This window comes from Juglans regia, chromosome 4 (genome assembly GCF_001411555.2).
Source record: "Juglans regia cultivar Chandler chromosome 4, Walnut 2.0, whole genome shotgun sequence".
NCBI lineage: Eukaryota > Viridiplantae > Streptophyta > Magnoliopsida > Fagales > Juglandaceae > Juglans > Juglans regia.
In genome coordinates this window covers 34,242,139-34,263,992 of record NC_049904.1, presented here as the reverse complement: position 1 = coordinate 34,263,992, position 21,854 = coordinate 34,242,139, and the positions used below count along the sequence as shown (strand labels likewise).

The 21,854-nt window shown below is 39.2% G+C and overlaps 1 protein-coding gene across 2 annotated transcripts in view; it reads right to left on the bottom strand.

The window, feature by feature from the left end:
* Positions 1 to 21,854, bottom strand: part of LOC108990696 (1,4-alpha-glucan-branching enzyme 2-2, chloroplastic/amyloplastic-like) — a 31,282-nt gene that overhangs the window by 7,602 nt on the left and 1,826 nt on the right. For both annotated transcript variants that reach the window (XM_035689324.1, XM_035689325.1), the window contains exons 2-12: positions 16,443 to 16,600; positions 15,202 to 15,482; positions 13,689 to 13,787; positions 12,770 to 12,812; positions 11,735 to 11,794; positions 10,272 to 10,352; positions 6,011 to 6,127; positions 5,440 to 5,523; positions 4,389 to 4,510; positions 4,075 to 4,194; positions 2,695 to 2,824 (exon numbers count right to left, since the gene is read on the bottom strand). In XM_035689324.1, the coding sequence (XP_035545217.1) occupies positions 2,695 to 2,824; positions 4,075 to 4,194; positions 4,389 to 4,510; positions 5,440 to 5,523; positions 6,011 to 6,127; positions 10,272 to 10,352; positions 11,735 to 11,794; positions 12,770 to 12,812; positions 13,689 to 13,787; positions 15,202 to 15,482; positions 16,443 to 16,600 (1,295 nt within the window). The remainder of the gene's footprint in view (positions 1 to 2,694; positions 2,825 to 4,074; positions 4,195 to 4,388; positions 4,511 to 5,439; positions 5,524 to 6,010; positions 6,128 to 10,271; positions 10,353 to 11,734; positions 11,795 to 12,769; positions 12,813 to 13,688; positions 13,788 to 15,201; positions 15,483 to 16,442; positions 16,601 to 21,854) is intronic.

The window sequence follows — 21,854 nt, the reverse complement described above, 5'->3', positions numbered from 1 at the left end:
AGTTTTTTCACAAGGTGGCTAACTCTCATAGGTGCAATAATGCTATTGAGGTTCTCCACTCCGGCTCAAATGTGATTCATTCTCCCGAAGAGATTCAAGATCATAGTGCAGTACCACAAAGACCTCCTTGCTGAAACAGAAGTATGGCGTCCCAAACTTGAAGGTTTGAGTTTTGACCAGCTAGATTCGGGTGTAGCAAGCTGGTTGGAGAGGCCGTTTGATGAAGAAGAGGTGCATCTAGTGGTGAGATGTATGTGCAAAGATAAAGCCCCGAGCCCAGATGGTTTTTTTATGGCTTTCTTTCAAAAGTGTTGGGTCATAGTGAAGGAAGAAGTGATGCAGGTTTTCCATGATTTTCATACTTTTCATAAGTTTGAGAAGTCACTAAATGCTACTTTCATTGTTCTTATCCCGAAGATAGCCAGTGCCTATGAATTGAAAGACTTCCGTCCTATTAGTTTGGTAGGTGGGATCTATAAAATCTTGTCAAAGGTGTAAGCTAACCGTATGAGTATGGTGATGGATAAACTCATTTCTAAACCTCAAAATGCTTTCGTTCAGGGCCGGCAAATCTTGGATTCAGTTCTGATTGCTAATGAGTGTTTGGATAGCCAGATAAGAGAAGGCATCCCGAGGGTTCTTTGTAAGCTGGCCATGGAAAAGGCTTATGACCACGTGTGTTGGGACTTTCTTTTATATATGCTCAGAAGATGCGGCTTTGGGGACAGGTGGTGTGAATGGATTAAACATTGTGTTTCGACCGCTCGTTTTTCTATTTTAGTCAATGGCAAATTATGTGGATTTTTTCCGATTTCGAGGGGTTTGAGACAAGGGGATCCATTATCCCATTTTCTTTTTGTCATTGTTATGGAGGCATTGAGCCGCATGGTGGAGGCTGCACTAAGGTGGCTTTATTTCCTGTTTTTCGGTGGGCAACAATAGTAATGGTGTTAGTTCCATTTCCCACTTATTATTCGCGGACGATACTCTTATTTTTTGTGATGCAGATAGTGGTCAGATTCAAGCTTTAAGCGATGTTTTGAAGTGGTTTCGGGACTTAAGGTGAATTTGGAAAATTTGGAATTGGTACTTGTGGGGGATGTGAGTTATCAACTTGCTTGCGGACTTGGTGGGTTGCAAAGTTGCCTCTCTTCCTATGATATATCTTGGGCTTCCCTTGGGGGTGTCTTTCAAAGCAAAGAGTATATGGCACGGTGTGGTAGAGAAGATTAAGAAAAGATTGTCGGGTTGGAAGTGGTTATATCTATCAAAAGGGGGGAGATTAACACTTATCAAAAGCACCCTTTCCAATATTCCAACTTACTATCTTTCTCTATTTCCATTACCGGTGGGAGTGGCAAACCGGATTGAAAAATTGTTTAGAGCTTTTTTGTGGGGAGGCATGGGGGAGGAAAACAAATTTCATTTTATGAGTTGGCAAAAGGTGAGCTGTCCACTTGTGAATGGTGGCTTGAGGGTGCAAAATTTGAGTATTTTTAACAAGGCATTATTAGGAAAGTGGTTGTGGAGGTATCAAATGGAAGGGAACTCGTTGTGGAGAGAGGTTATTGATCGGAAGTATGGAAGTGAGTGGGGGGGATGGCGCTCTAATGAGGGTAGGGGCCATTTGGTGTTAGCCTATGCAAGTTTATTAGAAAGGGGTGGAACATTTTTGAAAAATATCTCAAGTTTGAGGTGGGTGATGGAGCAAGAACCCGTTTTTGATTCAATGAATGGTGTGGTGAGAGACCTCTTAACACTGTTTTTCTGATCGTCTTCAACTTGGTTGGAAACAAGCAGGCTGCGATTTCAGAGGTGCTGTCTCGTGCAAATGGGACTGTACTGTGGAATGTTACTTTCACTAGAAATGCTCAGGATTGGAAACTTGATGAGCTTGCAGGTTTTTTCAGCTACTTGTATTCAGTGAAGACAGGAGGTGATGGGAGTGATCGCAGGCTGTGGAAACATACGGGGAGCAAGAAGTTTACTGCTAAATTGTTTTACAAGGTTTTGACAGTCCAACAGCCTAACCTTTTTCCGTGGAAGAGCATCTGGAGGGTTTTTGTGCCGTTTAAAGTCGCCTTTTTTACATGGACAACTACACTTGGGAAGATTTTGACGGTTGATAATCTTAGGAAGCGTGGAATGGTTGTTTTGGAGTGGTATTTCATGTGTAAGAGGAACAGGGAGTCGATTGATCATCTGCTTTTACATTGTGACATGGCTAGGGAGTTATGGGCTGGCATTCTTAGTAGAGTTGGGCTGAGTTGGGTTATGGCTAAGAGCGTGGTGGATCTACTAAGCATGCTAGAATAGGCACCATAATAGCTCTCAACTGGCAGCAGTGTGGCGATAATACCTTTGTGCTTAATGTGGTGTTTATGGACGAAAAGGAATGATAGGTGTTTTAACAACAAGGAACGTGCAGGGGGGGAAATCTGGAATTTATTTGTACTATCTCTTTTACAGTGGTTTTCTGCTTTTGTACTAAAGGGTGGGGGTTTTCTACCATTGTACTAAAGGGTGGGAATGTTCATGAGTTTTTGTCTACTTTCCAGCTTTCTAGAATGTAATTAGGTGTCTCATTTTGTATACTTCCTGTGTACATAGATTTTGCCTAATTTCATTCGATTCAATAAAGTTTCTTACTTATAAAAAAAAAAAAAAAAAAAAGTACGCTGAAAAAGCACCTACTTCCCAGCTTCCGTAGTTGAAGAGGCGAGAATCCCACATCCAATGATATCCACGTGACCCAGAGTGGAAGTAATGACTATCGGTTCCATCAAACATGTTCAGCCCATCTAACACATTATTTGATGCATGGCTGGATTCATTCAATATGCAGGCAAACATAAGAAGGCCGGAAGTAATGTCACATATATGGAACATAACATGAGGGAAAAAGAAAGTTGACTGTGATGCATATCACACAATTAATGATACCTAAAGTATCAGAGTCAGAGTATGGTAGCACATCAAACTGACCAACAATTGCAAAACACTATTTTCACCATACAACACACTGGGGAACTTGAAAGTCACTTTCATTTACACCCCACTTTTTTTGCATCACCCAGAGAAGTTTGGGAAGGGGAGAAGACAACATGAGATTGAGCATATAGCAGATATTGAATGAATTATTACGGAAGACATTCTGAGGATGAATTTGATGATATAAGATATGAGATATATGACTGAGACAAGCTCAACCTCTGCCTTTCACAAATAGTTTTTTTTTAATAAGAACCTTTCATAAATAGTTAGTAGAGATCAGTAAAAGTAAACTCGCTTTCGCTGTTATGAGTTGCTTGATTCCCTTTTTCTTCTCTCATAACATATATCCACAATTTAAAAAGGAAAAAAAGGGGCATTTATTATCTAACTCTCCCATTCAAACTTCCCTAGACTATTGTTATGAATATGTGGGTTTTTCAAAGAATAGGCACTGCATGCCATCAGGAACAATTTCTGAGCCACTTAAAAGAAAAGACAGTGAAGTCCAACTCAGATTGAAAAGCATCAGATAGGGAAAAGCCATAAAAGTTTCTGGTTTGATATATGGATTCTGTCAAAGATGTCAGAAATCAATATGTTAAAATTGAGGAAACATGACATCTGAATACCCTAAAAAAGCCAGTAAGTAAAGGTTTTCTCAATTTATTATTTTCTAAATTTTTTTTTACCAGATGAAATTACAAAGGACAAATTTGAAAATCAAGCATAAATGACATTACAGCATCTAAGCAGTATGTGGTTTCATCCTCAAACTATTATTAACAACATTCAACTTCACTAGAAGACACAAATCTACAGCCCAACTCAACAAGACCTTGGTCCAAGCTACCCAAGGTTGGCTGAATGAGTCCTTCAATAAATGAGTTGTTCCTATGCACACATATATGTTTTTTGAATCAATTTTCATGTAGTTGTATGGGTCTCCGAATTTATAAGTTTATACTAGTGTTAGTATGGGTTCAAGCACCATAAAAACACATCACTCATCAAAATGCAATAGCATGAAAAACATAAGAGATGTTATTAGCAAGCAGTACTAGCCTTATAATCCCACATTACCTATGTACGATATCCATAAGAACAAGCAGACCTAGTTCATGGGCCCTATCTACTAGAGACTTGAGATCGTCAGGAGTTCCGCACCGACTGCTAGGGGCAAAAAAGTTCGTGACATGGTACCTGCAGCATATGAAAAAAAATTCAGGTATATCTGTCAAAAATCTTGCAACTAAGAGAACATGATTCACAAACACCAAAATATAGAGGGATCACATCTACCCATCCACGGTACTATAATGAAAGCATATGCTGCAGAGCCAACAAACAAAGAGGAAACAAATGAGGTCATAATGTTGAAGCTACAAGAATATTACCCAAAGCTAGCATAATATGAATGCTCTTGAATAGCCATGATCTGAACAGCATTATAACCAAGTCTTTTGATGCGTGGCAGCACATCATCTCTGAAGTTGACATATGTGTTTATTTTTGGCTCCTACATTTGCAGTTGACAAGGTTGTGAGGAACCTAAAAGAAAATTACAAAAGAAAAACTGTCCAAGTGGAAGAAAGAGGAAGATGTGCAGGAAAGTCTAGTCACAATATTCTATGTATCAGTTGCTAGAACCTTGATACATGCAATAGATTGTGACTTCTTAACCAAAAAGGACACAGAATACAGTTCTTCATTTCACCACAGAGTGGCTTGCACACTCACGACCTTGCCTCCACTCCATAGAAGTACCATTTGAGCTAGAAATAACGGGCAACAATGATCATGGTTATTAAGAAAGGATCAACATTTTAAAGAATTTCATATATTGGTTGATTTGTAAGAGAATCTTAGAATATTTCTTTGGGTAATTTTATTTCTATGAAGAATTCAAAACATTTGGTGCATTGATGTTAGCCCATAACTGCACAAAACAAGAAGGTTTTATTTTTAGTAGTGGCACCACTTATATGTTTTAACATAAATGTAATAAGAATATGCTTCTGTGAATGGAGTTTTAAACTTTCAAGTTGGGGAAATAGTGCCGCAAACGTAATTGAAAATCATTTCTTGGCATAGTCTTGGAGCAGCACTTTATATCTTTCAATGTCCCAGTACATACCCTCTGTATGTTGGATCAAGACCCTCCTTCTATAGGAAAAAAAAACGTATTTATCAAAGACTGTAAACAAACGTTTCTATGCACTCTAGTTATTAATTGGTCAATCATATAATCTGGATAAGCTGTATCTAAGCTTTGGACACAAGAGAGTAAGATTGCTCTAGGATACTATGCTATTAGCTTCAACATAATTCTTTTAGTAGAAAGCAACTTCCCAAAGTACTCTGAAATCACGAAATTATTACATGCAATAGCATCTTAGAGATCAATAACAATTTATTACAAGCTAGAGAAAATGGGGAGATGCACACCGTACTACTCATTCCGACATGTGACTCATATATCCTAATTGACTTCGGTTTCTTGGGCCGAGGATGCTTAAATACATACTTTTCCTGTAAGAAGTGAAAAAAAGAATTAAAACCAAGAATAAGTGGTAGAAATGTTAGACGTACTCAAGTCCACTAGGCACATTCAAGTCAGTTTAACATATGAATTCTGTTAATATTAATACAAGCATTCACCATGAATGGATATTATACAACCTACAAGGCAACTAAGCTGATGAGTTGTTAATTATTGACATACTTCCGGTTAGAATGATTGGCATCGATACTCAGGAGCCACTATAACAGTTGTTGAAAATCATATTAGGTTTCAATGCTCTGGAATCTTATTAAATACTATCCAAATTACTGCAGATTATTGTTGCTGTGTCTATTTTACCTGGATTCCTCAAAACTATCATTTTTGTTCAAAAGGTGAAGAAATGTTTCACCAATCAAAATCCCCAAAATTTATCAGCACTTTGGAATTTCAAATCCTGAATTTTGCTGTTTTTAAGCCAAACAAAGAAGGGAAGAAAACATTGCAGAACCAAACCTCTTCTGGTGGGTCATAGTATATGCCATTGTATGGGATTTCACCTGGAGCCTGTACAGAGAACTTGATCCAAGCAGGAATGGAATCCTTGATGCCAGATGAAGTATCCATGCGGATCTACAGTTCAAGATTAAGATAGTTATTTGACAGCACTTCCATTCAGAAAGAAAATTATTCAGGTAATTACTAATAAATAATGGTTAGGAGTCACTGAGATGGTAGTATTGCCAGCTAAGTTTTTGAGCTGGAAACTGCTGTGTGAAATGCCACACCCATATTTGGAGTTATGGAACTTGTAAATAGAATGGTTGAGGCTATCTGAGAGGTGGCACAATAGCAAAATGCTTAAGCTAGCTGCTATGACCACTAGTCATTTATCTAAAACTTGAAAAGTAATGTAAGATATTAGTCCAGGCACTGAGTAAAGAATCATGGTGTTTGCTTTGATTGTTTCAATCTTCCATGTTGTTGTTCTACATATCTGTATGTTGAAAACGTAATATTTTCAAAAACTGTTTCTTGATAGGGGATAATTTTCCAGGTTTCATGTGATACTTAAAACTAACTGTGTTGGGGAGTAGCCTTTATAAGACACATAGCATCATCTCATCTGATAAGATTTTACACAAATAACAAGCCAAAGAGACACATAGAAACCTACATGTATGCTAAGAAACCTCCATTGGGTGGAGGTGGGCTCTTGCGGGTGTGTATGGGCCCAATGTGGACAGTTATAGAAGCTTTTTATGGGAGGAATTGGCAGGTCTATATTATTTATGGGATTTACCTTGGATTTTTTGTGGTGATTTCAACATCGTTTGGTTCCCTAGTGAGAGGGCGGGGACATCTACATCGACAAGAGCAATGGAAGACTTCTCAAGAGTTGATTTTTGAGTTGAATCTTGTGGATCTTCCTTTGGGGGGGGGGGGGGGGGGCTACACTTGGTCCAGCAGTCGAGGGTGGTCAAGTTTGGATAGATTTCTAGTCTCTTCTTCGTAGGAGAAGCACTTTCTAGATCTATGTCATAAAAGGTTGCCACGGGTATGTTCCGATCATTTTCCAATTTTGCTTGATTGTGGTGACATTCATGGGGGTAGGCATCCTTTCAAATTTGAGAATATGTGGTTGGAAGTTGAAGGATTTGTGGAGAAGGTAAGGGCTTGGTGGGAAGCTTATTCTTTTGATGGTACACCTAGTTTCATAGTGGTGGGCAAACTTAAAGCTCTAACGGTTGATTTAAAGAAGTGAAATGAAGAAGTATTTAGATACACGGAAGTGCAGAAAAATATTCTTTGGGATGAGTTGTAAGTATTGGAGGAAGGGGAGGCGAATGAGGATTCTTTGTTAAGAAAGAATGTGGTGGTGACCGAAATTAAGAAAGTTTTGTTGATGGAGGAAATATTTTGGAGGCAAAAAACAAGGGCGCTTTGGTTGAAGGAGGGGGATAAATGCACTAAGTTCTTTCATAAGGTGGCCAATTCTCATAGGCGTAACAACGCTATTGAAGTCCTTCATTCAGGCTCAAATGTGTTATAGCCCCCAAAGAGATCCAAGACCATATAGTGCAGTACTACGAGGAGCTCCTAGCTGAAAAAGTAGAATGGTGCCCCAAACTTGACGGTTTAATTTTTGACCAGCTGGATTTGGAGGTAGCAAGTTGGTTGGAGAGGCCGTTCATTGAAGAGGAGGTGCATCTAGTGGTGAGAGGTATGTGCAAAGATAAAGCCCCGAGCCCGGATGGTTTTTCTATGGCTTTCTTTCAAAAGTGTTGGGAGATAGTGAAGGAGGAAGTGATGCAGATTTTCCCTACTTTTCATTCTAATCTTAAGTTTGAGAAGTCATTAAATGCTACTTTCATTGCTCTTATCCCAAAGATAGTTGGTGCCCATGATTTGAAAGACTTCCGGCCTATTAGCTTGGTAGGTGGGATTTACAAACTCATATCAAAGGTGTTAGCTAATCGTATGAGTTTGGTGATGGACAAACTTAATTCCAAATCAAAATGTTTTTGTTCGGGGTCGACAAATTTTGGACTCTGTTTTAATAGCGAATGTGTTTGGAGAACCGGTTAAGAAAATGCATTCTGGGGGTCCTTAGACATGGAAAAGGCTTATGACCATGTGTGTTGGGACTTTCTATTTTATATGCTGAGAAGATGCGGCTTTGGAAACAGGTGGTGCGAATGGATTAAACATTGTGTTTCAACCACTCGGTTTTCGGTTTTAGTCAACGGAAAATCTTGTAGTTTTTTTCAGCCATCGAGGGGTTTGCAACAAGGGGATCTGCTATCACCCTTCCTCTTTGTTTTAGTAATGGAGGCTTTAAGCCGCATGGTGGAGGCTGCCGTTAGGGGGGTTTTATTGCTGGTTTTTCGGTGGGCAACAATAGTAATGGTGTCAGTTCCATTTCTCACTTATTATTTGCAGATGATATGCTTATCTTTTGTGATGTTGTTAGTGACCAGATTCAAGCTCTTCGGTCGGTGTTGTTGTGTTTTGAAGCTGTTTTGGGACTTAAGGTGAACTTGGAGAAGTCGGAATTAGTACCAGTGGGGGATGTGAGTAATATTGCTTCTCTAGCAGAGTTGTTGGGATGTAAAATTGCTTCCCTTCCTATGAAATATCTTGGAATTCCTTTGGGGCCGTCATTCAAAGCAAAGAGCATTTGAGATGGGGTGGTAGAGAAAATTGAGAAAATATTATCGGGGTGGAAGCAGCTATACCTATCAAAAGGGAGGAGGTTAACACTTATTAAAAGCACAATTTTCAACCTTCCCACTTACTATCTTTCTCTTTTCCCATTACTGGTGGGTGTGGCAAACCGAATTGAAAAGTTGTTTAGAGCTTTCTTGTGGGGTGGCATTGGGGAGGAAATCAAATTTCACCTTGTAAGTTGGCAAATATTGAGTTGTCTGATTGCGAATGGTGGATTAGGGGTGTGAAATTTGAGCATCTTCAACAAGGCACTTCTTGGAAAGTGGTTGTGGATGTATCAAATGGAAGGGAACTCGTTGTGGAGAGAGGTAATTGATCACAAGTATGGTAGTGAGTGGGGGAGATGGTGTTCTAAGGAGGGTAGGGGGTCTTATGGAGTAAGCTTATGGAAATTTATTAGAAGTGGGTGGAACACCTTTGAAAAACACATTAGGTTTGAGGTGGGTGATGGAGCAAGAACCCGTTTTTGGTTTGATGCTTGGAGTGGGGAGAGCCCTCTTTCCATTGTTTTTCCAGTCGCATTTAACTTGGCTGGAAATCAGCAAGCTGCAGTTTCAGATTTGCTTGTCGTGTCAATGGGACGGTAACTTGGAATGTCACTTTTACTAGAAATGCCCAGGATTGGGAACTTGACGAGATGGCAGATTTTTATAGCTACTTGTATTCAGAAAAGTTAGGAGGAAATGAGGGTAACCGTATGTTGTGGATCCACACGGGGAGAAAAAAGTTTACTGTTAAATCCTTTTACAAGGATTTGACAGTACAACAACCCTCATTCTTTTAGTGGAAGAGCATTTTGAGGGCATTAGTACCATCTAAAGTTGCATTTTTTACTTGGACAGCTGCGCTTGAAAAGATTTTGGCGGTTGATAATTTAAGGAAGCGGGGTATGGTGGTCATGGAGTGGTGCTACATGTGCAAAAGGAATTGAGAATCGATAGATCACTTGCTTTTACATTGTGAGGTGGCAGGGGAGTTATGGGCTAGTATCCTTAATAAAGTTGGACTAAGTTGGGTAATGCCTAAGAGTATGGTGGAACTACTAGCATGCTGGAACAGGAGGCATATCAGTGCACAATCGGCAACATCGTGGCAAATGAAACCTTTGTGCTTAATGTGGTGCCTATGGTCGGAAAGGAATGATAGGTGTTTTAACAACAAGGAGCGTGCAGTGGGAGAAATACGGAATTTTTTTATATTCTTGCTTTTACAATGGTTTTCTGCTATTGTATTGAAGGGTGGGAATGTCCATGAGTTTCTATCTTCTTTTCAGTACACTAGAATGTAATTAGGTGTTTCACTTTGTATACTTCATGTGTACTTGGGTATTGCCTAGTTTCATTCTATTCAATAAAGATACTTATTTACTTATAAAAAAAAAAGATCCATTCTACAAAGGTCATAACCAATTTCTAGCTACATACTCTCAATTCAGAAAAGAAAAAAAAATTATTTATAGGGAAAAAGAAGTTCAAAGAACATTAAATACTCACTGTATTGAACCATGAAAATTCAACCGAGCAGACTCATTACAGAAGAATGTTACCTTCACTCGAGAACCATGTGGAATTGGCGGAGAACCATCAGCATTATTTGGCAAAAAGATCTCCCAAACACCAAACTCGTTCTGTTCATATAACTAATGAGTTTGCAAGGGTACATAAACAAAAATGGAAACAAACAAGGAAAAAAATATGCACACTAGAAGAGTACACAAGAGTCATGCCAGCAAACATAAAAGTCAATTGATTTTAAAACACAATTACTGGCCCTCGATTCTCTCTCCCCTCCCTCCCCAAGGCTCAGTTTTCAGAAGAGGAAGTTTCCTTTAGACTGTTGTCAAGTTGGAAGGTGGAATACCCAATCCTACGCAACTGCATTTTTTTTTATGTCAGGGAACCTCTCCAAGGCAGGGCCCTTCGGACCCACCCCTGCAGAGTAAACCCCGATCCCGCGCACCACACCCTTGAAAGTTTCCCTACACGGAACTGGTTAAATCGTTGGCTTTTCACCAAGGGGTGTGGCCACAAAGGATTGTTTGCACCCATGAGGTGTTGAACCTTGGACCTTGAAGATAGTGATACCCCAAGGCCAAGGCCTTCACTACATGGGCCAAACCCTTAGGGTTTACGCAACTGCATTTATTAAAGATCCTATGTATAAATACCATCCATATTTCGTTGTATAATAGATTATAATATAGGTAAATACTATATATACTAACAAAAAAAACATACTATACAACATATAACTTATATATAATGGTGTTGGACCAAGTTGGGCTATTGACATGCCCAAAAAATTGACTAAGCTACTATTGAGCTATCAATTAGGCTGCAAAGAAGATATAAAAATGGCCAAAAGTAAACATTGAAAAATGGCCCATTATGATTTTCAATCCATAATTTAGGAAATCAGTTTTGCTTGGAAACACCTCAATTTGGGTCAAATCAAAAGTCGGGATTGAAAATTTTTTACTTGTTGGGCGGGAATACTTTCCCCATGTATTTGTGTGTGTGTTCACAAACTGATCTACTTTTTAGAGGACAGTGTATTTTGCACCCTTAAACTACCTCCAATTTTTTTTTTTTTCTCAATTTGCATCCAAAACAATCAAGTTGTAAATTTACAACCCAAACTATAACTTGTTGACAATTTGCACCATCAACTTAGATCTGACTGTTAAGGTCAATGAAAAATATAACACAAGGCACACTATCGACAGTGGGATCTAAATCTAGTGTGCATACCAAAAATTGATACGTCAGAACGTAAATTGATGATTTGGTTGTTTTAGGTACAAATTGAAAAAATGATGGTAGTTTGAAGGTTCAAAATACACCTTTCCTATTATTTTATCATCAGATTGAATCAAAATACTTGTAAAAGAAAATGGCATTTGATTGAGCACCATATAGATATTGTGGTTGGACTCCCTAGATAATGTGAATATAGGTTGTTCCAACCTCCTACTAATGAGTGAAAAAAAGAAGAAGAAAGGAATCATACCTGGGTCATAATATCAGCATTAGGATTCCAATTGTTAAAATCCCCAATCAAGGCTGCTGACTGCAAAATGCATTTAATGACGACATGATATGTAAGTAAGAGGAGAAAACAATAAGCTAATACTTCAATATGCCGCTCAAGAACCACAACTTATGGAAAGGCATTCAATATTTATGACTATGAAGATCTTCTATCATAAATATCTCCACAAACCTCACCAAATTACATTGCGAAAAATGTTAAAAAAGCCAAGCTACTTTTAACATGCTCATCCAAATTACCAAAATAACGCTCAAAATGGGTCCTCAAGGCCCATATTTCATTCAGTTTTATTCTTATTCTTTTGCCTCCTTAGGTTCCTTCTTAGACTTCATGATTCAACTTTAGAGCTTGATTTCTAACTCTCTCCCCTTTACTTGTATTTTTGGATGTCCTTTTGTATAATTGCTAAATACCCCATTTCACCCTTTCAGCACCTTTAATAAATTTTGTATTTATAGAAAAAAAATGAATGCTAATTTCAACATAATTTTTATTAGTAATTACACCAATCATCTACATTATGCTAAATTGCAGGTAATACGAGCATAGAGATCTTAGAAGTTTTGACTTCAATCATCTAAAGAATGTTACCCCTTTTTTTCTAATAAAAGGATGGATACACTACTCCAAATTACATTTGATAACATTTTCCATCAGTTCATCCATATCTTTGACTGCAGTCATGAGCATGGTAGGGATGCCTGCACCAATACTTCTTGTAATACCGGTACTTAGACTAGGCAGAACATGGTTCCAGCTTAAATCTTTATTTTTCAGTACCCTGTTCTTTTGAGCAGCTTCCCAACTCTTTTTTTATTTATAGTTAGGTGTTTCTCTTGTACACTTCCTCTGTATTAGGGCTCCACCTTTTTGTATGTTTTTTTAATAAAACCTTCAATCAAATATAAAAAAAGGAAATAATAATATCATTAGTAAAAGTAAAAATAGTAGAAAAACAAAATCTCCCTAAAACAGAACTGAGGTCAAACAAACCTTAGCTCCAGGTGCCCACTCTCTATAAGTTATACCTGTGGCACTGGAAAAGCATTTGATATTATAATCATCAACTGAAATAATACTTTACTAAAAGAGAGAGAGACCGTAGCAGTGTCTGACTAGGAGCACATAATAATCCACAAGATGTACGCAATTGAATTTAGGAGCATATAAACTATATATGGAAGAGCTATGCTGTGACGAGGAAAAGAGTATCAGTTTGATAGATATACTTTCTGCCAAAGGTCCACTTGCATGCAGAATAAATTGTTCTGCTTACCAATCTTTTGTTTAACCTAGAAGAAGCATGCTAATCTATCAAAAACCCAAGATGAATTGATTTTTGAGTTCCACCCCTCCTATGCGAATCAATCACAAGAAGGTTCATGGAGCAACCTCACTTACCATTGTCTTTTATTTCAAAGCCAAACATATGTTGCATTCCCAGCACTTGGAAATAAATACTCATGGTCTTTTAATCAGGGAGTGGTGAGCAAAGGTAAGATGCATTTAAAAAATACTAATCATGCTTAAATAAGTCTAAGCAACAATGAATTGATAGTCATAATCATCAATCTTTTAAGCAAGCTAATGAGAATTTTAACAATGAACTAAAGGACAATAAATTCATAACACCAGAAAAGGAGGTTTGTAATACAAATAATAAGCCACATCATAGGATTTTCTATGCTCTTCTGTACCTCGCCAATATGTTTGCTTCATCTCCTGATCAATTAAAGAAAAAAATACTAATACTTTCTTCTTCTTCCCTTCTTCCATGAAGATGTAAAATATAATACAAGTAATAACAGATCACAAACAACTAAGAGAAATGTGCACAATATGAAAACAATTGAATTCAGGACATACGGAATTTAGAAAAAAATCAACCTTCCAAAATGGTCATCAGTAATACCTGCGAGTGAAACCGAATTTCTCATAACCACGAGAAAACACCTCCAAACCACCTTCATATTTGTCAATTGTGTCACGCAGTCTTTTGTACTGTTCATAACTGTAGTTGAAAAAAATATATTGGCATACGATATATATTGAAGTTTTACAACTGCCTTGGACATTATCAAGCATATCAAGAATTTAGGGGGAAAACAAAAGAAACATAATCAAAGAACTGTTTAATCAACTGAAATCAATAACAAAACAAAGCATTAGGTAAGAATAACCCTCAAGTATTTACTTATACTATAACGCCCCAATGGAAGACCCAAACCACATGACCTATACTCCAAAAGAACTAGTCAATGATACAATTGGAGCCCCATTAGAACCTTATAAAGAGCAAGAACTTCTCCTTCCCAAGTAATGTGGGATCCCATACACCACCTACCCTTATCCATATCATATGGGGTATCACAATCTACCCCCCTTAAATTCCCGACGTCCTCGTCGGGCCTGTCCATTGTAGGTGGCACAGCTCAAGTCCCACATTTCTGGTTGGAACCTGGCTCTGATACTATTTGTAACGCCCCAATGGAAGGCCCAAACTACATGGTCTATGCTCCAAAAGGACTAGTCAATGATACAATTGGAGCCCCATTAGAACCTTATAAAGAGCAAGAACTTCTCCTTCCCAAACAATGTGGGATCCCATACACCACCTACCCTTATCCATATCATATGGGGTATCACATATACAAACCACACAGTCTATGAGTCACACTTTTAAATGAAGAATAATCATCATTATTCACAGCTTTGGGTTATCATGGAGAGTGATTAGCCATCTGTGTTTGACCCTTAAAAAAATTCTCTGGATACAGTTTGACCTACCTCACCACTTGTTAAAGCTAGTGCAGGAGAAACTGACAACACAAAAGGTAAATGGCTAGCAATATAATCAAGTGACAGAGAAGAGGTGAGATTAAACCTAGCTTCCATTCCGATGAATGAATAGAGTAAAAGGAGGAAGTTAGGTTGGGGCTCCAAAAAGCTAAATAAAATCAGAATATCTAGTTAAAAATGTCTTCTCTTGATATTGCTTTAAAGATTCCCGGTTGACATGCTTAATTGTCTATGAACAAGATCACAATGCAAGGACTCTTCACATAGCCTAAGTTTGATGCTTCAGCACGAGTTCTATGGATACTCCTATTCAGTTTAAAATTGAATCAAGTCTCTATCTGCATTAATAAGTTCTCAAAAAGAATGAAAAACTGCAATAACTCCATGTGAACATTAACACCTTGTAAGGAACACAATGACACAACTGCATGAAGATCCAGCAAGATATAACAGAAGAAACACACATAGGCATCAACAGAAAGTTGATAACTGCAGCCACAATGTTCACAACCTGAAGCAACTAATCATGCACCCTTTATTATATTAAGCCCTCAGCCACTTAGTAGCTCAGACATTCTTTCTCAGGTGTATTACTTGTATAAGCAGAAGATCAAAATGCATCTCACCGGTAGTCAAGATGTTCGCGATAATTGTTCAGAAGTGGGTCTATTTCATATATCCTTTGCCCAGTGCCAGGTGGGGGAATAGTTCTTGTTCTAGCTTCATCCTCTTCTATACTTTCTGTTCCATCAATAGGAGCAGATGCCTCCTCACCTGCAAGTGTTGAAGAAGCAGAATCTTGCTCATTATCAATCTCATGGTATCTACTGGGTGGTTCAACAAACTTTTCTTCATCCTCAAGCTTCTTTTCATGTTCAATAGTTGGATCATTTACATCATGCAATACCTAGATCATCAAGAGACAGAAAAAGACAATTAACTCAAGCACGTAAAGATTGTCAACAAACCAATTCTGTTTTGAGAATTTGAAAGCAAAGGAGGCATTCGGAGAAAAATGACGATAATCACCGATCTAATGAAACCTCTATGCTTTTCTGTAATACCAAGAATCGGTATCTGCTACTTTGCAGATAACTCAAAAGTATTTAGCCTCAATGGCCACCCAGCGAGAATAACCAGTTGGTGATTTTAAAATAAAAAAGAAATTAACATGCATAGGAGAAGACTGTTGGGGAGGATTTGGGTCTGGGTAGTTCAAACTCTCTGCTAGAACTTGTAGCACCCATCAGTGGGACACAGCATGTGGCAGGATGGTGTGGACACTACAGAAAATCCTGCTCCTTCCTATTTAATTTTCTATACGGGGGAAGATTCCAGGTTTTATGAACCTTTAAATTCTAGTCCTCTTGTCTCTTGATTACAGGAGTCATCTGCTTGGATTTAACGGAACACTATACATTTCATAAATTTGTGGGGAGTATCTTGTAATGGGTTTGAGAATGAACTACTGGATTTATTCACAAATATGAATGTGTCCGCAAGACTTCCATTAAGAATAAACACTAATGCTTAATTTTAGAAACCACAACACTATTAAAGATACTGCTGTTTCTCTCACTCAAAATAGATCCTTTGTATATGTCCTGTGTACTTGGGCTTATGCCTATTTCTTTGAATAAAATTATTAATTATCAAAAAAAATACATTGAGGAAGAGTACTCCATATCAGCCCCTTAAAGATTAAAGATTTGTCATTATCGTTCACACTGAGTAAAAAACTAGTTCATTATTTCTAGAGCACGTATAAGACATTAAAAACATGAGCACAGGAAAAATTTTCCACCATAAAGGTCGATGTACGCACATAATATGCCTTTATTGTACATCTGGGCATGTACTCACATACCAGGTGATCTTCCAGATCTGTTTCAGGGTTTTCCAACTGATCTGTCAAGGATAAAGAACCATCTCCCTGGCCGCCAGGAACTAGGACTTTATTAGATGCGGCAACCTTTAATGATGAGGAATCAGGATCAGGAGAAGACATTCGTGCAAAGACCTTCCCTATAAACACTCATCAAATTAGATTTATATTTACGATAGGAGGAAACAGTAGCAATATTTGAAAATCATCATCTGAAAATAAATATAAAAAAAACAACATGAGCCCCAACATAATGCATTCAGAATTTAAATTGATCAATACTAACTATTCAATCTTACTGGTCAAAAAGTAAACAAAATCAATTCTAGTGGAAACCACCGATGAAGAAGAAGCTCTGCATACAGCTGTTAAGAATGTACATCTGAGGACTGTCCCTTATTTATCCTAATTTAACAAAATCTACAACTGGAAGATGTAACTACCCAGCTTAAAAACCAAAGGAATGAGAATGATGCCACATCCGGCATTCAGTGTGAATCTAGGTCATCTCATGAACATGTTCTTCAATTTAAATGTCCATGGAGTTCCCGCCAGCTTTTGGAGCAACTTGCAACTTCCCAAATTTCTGTAGAGGTTGAAATAACAAGCTTGACAAGTTGCAGCTTGCACCTTTACTATTAACAATATTATCCTTCGAATTCTACTCACTTAACATCTCCACAAGTATAATTTCACGCCAGTGTAACCACCATGGTTGAGCCTAAAACCTCATTTCCAATTACCGGGTGCCTAGAATGTTGGATCATACACCTTTGCAGCCTTGATTTGTCACTCGAAGAAAGTACCTAACTCTAACACTCCATAATGAAGAGGTTCCGGGCATATTCTAATTTAGGAAAAGAAGTTTCTACTAGAAGGCAAAAATTATATCATTGAGAGGTAATAATGGTCCTTCGTAATCACAATTTGGTACCTACAACAAATTTGTTCTATATATTTTGAAGTCTATAGAACAAGTTTGTGTATGTATGTTTTTTTTTTTTTTTTTTGATAGGTAAACGATAGTATTAAATAAGAGATAGCATTAAATAAGAATAAGCAAAGCCCAAGTATACAAGAAGTTATACTAGAGGTAAGACCTATCTAAGTTGTTATAAAAGAAACAAGAAAATCATGTACATTTAGGCCATTAAAATCTACAGCCATAGCCCAAAGAAGTAAGGTACAGAAAAATAAAGCTTGAAGCTCCTCTAAAGTCCACTCCTTATCTTCGAATGTCCGCTCGTTACGCTCTCGCCAAATACACCACATAATGCAGCTAGGAACCATCTTCCACACAGCTTTGATTTGTGGAACTCCCCCCAGTATCACCCAACTAGCCAATAAATCCACCATTGTAGCAGACATCACCTAGTTTTAACCCTATTCGACTGAACACTTCACTCCACATGGCTCTAGCTGTCTCACAATGCAGGAGATTATGATCCACTGTCTCCCCATCTTTCTTGCACATACAACACCAATCAAGAATAATTACCCTACGCTTTCGTAGATTGTCGGTAGTCAAAATCATACCCAGGGTCACTGTCCAAGTGAAGAAGAATGCCTTGAAAGGTGCCTTATTCCTCCACAATTTTCTCCAAGGGAAATGAGTATTTAGAAATAAGGTAAGGGACTTATAGAAGGAATGCATCGAGAAAGTGCCCTTACCTACTGGTGTCCACCACAACTTATCTCCACCCCTTCCATTCATTTTGGTAGTATACACTAAACTGAAAAAAGCCTCAAAACTGTCTAGTTCCCAGTCTTAGGCTGCTTTGTTAAAGATTATATTCCAATGGATTTGGTCCCCTGAACGCACCATGAGATTCGCCACCGAGACTTCTTGGTCACGTGCCACTCGGAAAACCAAAGGAAACAAGTCCATGAGCGCCTCTTCCCCACACCAAATGTCCCTCCAAAATTTTATATGAGTACCCTCCCCCCACCATAAGTTTAGTATATAGCGAAAACACCTCCCACCCTCGTCTTATGTATTTCCAAACCCCCACACCATAAGACCCATTCCCTTCACTAGAACACCAACCCCACCATACCCTGCCATATTTGCAATCAACTACAAGTTTCCAAAGAGATTCCGGTTCCATATTGTATCTCCAAAGCCATTTCCCAAGAAGTGCTCGGTTAAATTTTCTCGAGTTCTTTAACCCCAACCCACCTGAGAAAATTGGTCTGCACACCTTATTCCAACTGACTAGGTGGAACTTGAATTCATCTCTCAGTCCATTGCATAGAAAGTCACGATATAGTTTTTCAATCCTCGTCACCACACAAACTGGGATTGGAAATAACAACAGAAAATATGTTGGTAAGCTAGAAAGAGTGCTCTTGATAAGGGTCACCTGGCCACCCTGCCAATTTTCGTTCTATTTTCTCAATAATTGTATCCCAAATAGCTGAAGCCCGTAATTTAGCCCTCAACTGTAGCCCCAAATATGTCATAGGCAAAGCAGCAACCTTACACCCAAGTATATTAGCCAACTGCCGAGAATTATTGACGTTTCCAACTGCCACTAACTCTGTTTTATCAAAATTCACTATCAACCCTGACGCTGCTTCAAAACAAAAGAGAAGTGCCTTTAAAGAGGGGTTGGAGGGTGGTGGCTAAGGTGGTGTTGGGTTCTGCAGCGATTTAATGGCTGGCGAAAGCGATGGAGGCGTGTACAAAGGAAGAAAAAAGAGATTACTATACCATAATCCGGGAAGCCAGTCGTAGTTTCATAGCCCAACGCTGCTCGAATGCTCAAGGAAGATATATGGCGGTTGTGGAATATGGCGGTGGAGGGAGGAAGAATTTCATCTTTGTTCCTGAGGAAGAAGGTAGGGGCTGGAACATGATGGGAGAGGCATTGCGGGAATGTTTCTTGGATAGAAATCCACATAGGGATGGGCAAGGGAAAGAGAAGGTAGCCATGGCTCAGCCATTGTAGCACTCATACAAGGAGGCATTGAGGGTGGAACAACCGCCTGTGTCACAGGTTGGTTACGTTGGCAGCTGGGTCAGAGTGGAGCGTTATCAAGACAAGAGTCTGATAGAGGGGTGTGTCCAGTACAGTGGCAAGGTGCTGGTAGCAAAGGGGGCGTGGCTAAGGGAGAGAACTTGAATGTCTTACTGGAAGCAAATACGCAACTTGAAGATCTGCAAAACAAAATAGAATGGTTAATTAGGAAGGAGATGGCGTCTAATAATAAGGGACTAAGAGGGGCTTTTCCTACTGGGGCTGTGGTTGTGGGTGTTGGGCCTCAATTAGTTGGATATGAGCCCAGAATTATATCACCCTTTATTGAGGTTAATGGGCAAGTGGCCGTATTGGGCCATAATGGAAGTGGGCCAGTTAAGCCCGTTTTAGAAGTTAATAGTAATGGGAGGATCCGAATGGAGGTGAACCGAGACCCATCTCCAACAGGAATCCCATTTACGTGTTGAGACCAGTAGGGAAAGCATAGAGGTTCACGGTGGGACCTTCGCCGGTGGCCCAGACAGTGCCGACGATAATGGTGGAGCAGATTCTCCCTTTGCGTGAACCAGAAAAAGAAACATTGAAGGTGGGTCATAGAGAAAGAGAGGTTCACGGCGGAGCAGATCCCTTCCTCGCAGCGAGGTTCACTGTGGGTCTTTCGCCGGTGGCCCAGACAGTGCCGACGAAGGTGGTGGAGCAGATTCTCCCTTCGCGTGAACCGGAAAAAGAGATGCAACCACTCAATTTTTTTCCAGAGGAAGGCTTTGTCGGTACACAGTACATTCGGATAGAGGCCTTGGATGTATTATCGGCACAGTCTAAACAGAGTCGAGGGAAACACAGTGCAGAGGGGTTTTCACAGAGGTCTACAGGGCTTAGTGAGAAGGTACTAGAAGGAGGGACGCCGAGAATAGTAGAACTTGGGGATGACAGTGTAGAGGGGATATCACAGAGTTTCGCGGAGGCCAACGCTGACATAGTCGCGGTTCCAGAAACCCAGGTGAACACTTTCCCTACTAAAAATGTGGTGGTCAATTTGGGTAATGGTGTTGAATGGGAAGGAAGGAATCTGTTTGGAGGGAGAGGGAGAAACAAGTGATAGAGAGTCATTCCCGTTAACCTGTTTGTTTCCTAATGAGTTTGAAATTTCCGAATGGGTATTCAAAATGGTTAAGGATATTTAACATGTGGTGGGAATGGAGAGTGTTGGTTATGAAGAGCAGTTTATGGCCCTTCTCACAGCCATTGAGGTAAGCCATTCTCAATCCAAGAAACTAGTTCCAAGAAGTAGAGGGAACTTAATAGACTTAAATGGTCTCTGAATGAGGGTAGCTCAAGTCGTGATAGGAGTAAAGGGAAGGGTACGCATGTTTCTTTATGAAGCCAAAAATTGTTTCTTGGAATGTACGTGGGTTGAACGAGGCTAATAAGCGCCTTCGTATAAAGAATTTGTTACGAGATTGGAAAGCGGATATTGTGTGTTTACAAGAAATCAAGTTGAAGTTGGTGTCTAGAAGAATAGTGAGAACTGTGTGGGTATATTTGGCTTCAAATGGGGCATCGGATGGGATTCTAGTGATGTGGGATAAAAGGGTGGTGGAAAAAATGGAGGAGTTTGTAAAGGATTACATAGTGGCTTGTTCCTTTAAGATGGTGGAGGATAATTTCCTTTGGGCGCTTGCAAGTATATATAGTCCAAATGCTAACAATATCAGACGTTGTTTGTGGGAAGAACTTGCGGGAGTGTACAGCTAGTGGGACCTCCCCTGGTGCATAGGTGGAGATTTTAATGTGGTTAGATTTCCTAGTGAGAGGTCTGGTAATTGTCGGATTTGTTTAGCCATGACAGAATTTTCAGATTGCATTTTTTATTTGAATCTGGTGGATCTCCCACTGATAGGTAGGCCTTTTACCTGGTTGAATAGTCAGATGTGGTCTCTACTGGATAGATTCCTAGTATCGCCGGGTTGGAAAATTCATTATCCGGAGGTATGTCAGAAGAGATTACCGCGACTATTATCGGATCACTTCCCCATTTTATTAGATGGAGGTGGTATCCAAGGAGGTCGTCGCTATTTCAAGTTCGAAAACATGTGGCTCAAAAGCGAAGGCTTCGTGGAAAGGGTAAGGCAGTGGTGGTCCTCTTATCAGCTTTTTGGTACCCCTTCTCATATACTTGCAGGCAAACTAAAAACTCTAAAGAATGATTTAAAGCTTTGGAATCTCCATTCTTTTGGTGATATAGGGGTACAAAAGAGATCCAAGATGGAGGAATTACAGAACATTGAGAGGATCACTGAAGATAGAGTTCTCACTGCAGAGGAAGTCTCTCGTAAGGCAGAACTTGTCTCAAAGTTGGAGAGAGTATTATCCCTAAAGGAAATATCGTGGCGTCAGAAGTCAATGGCACTTT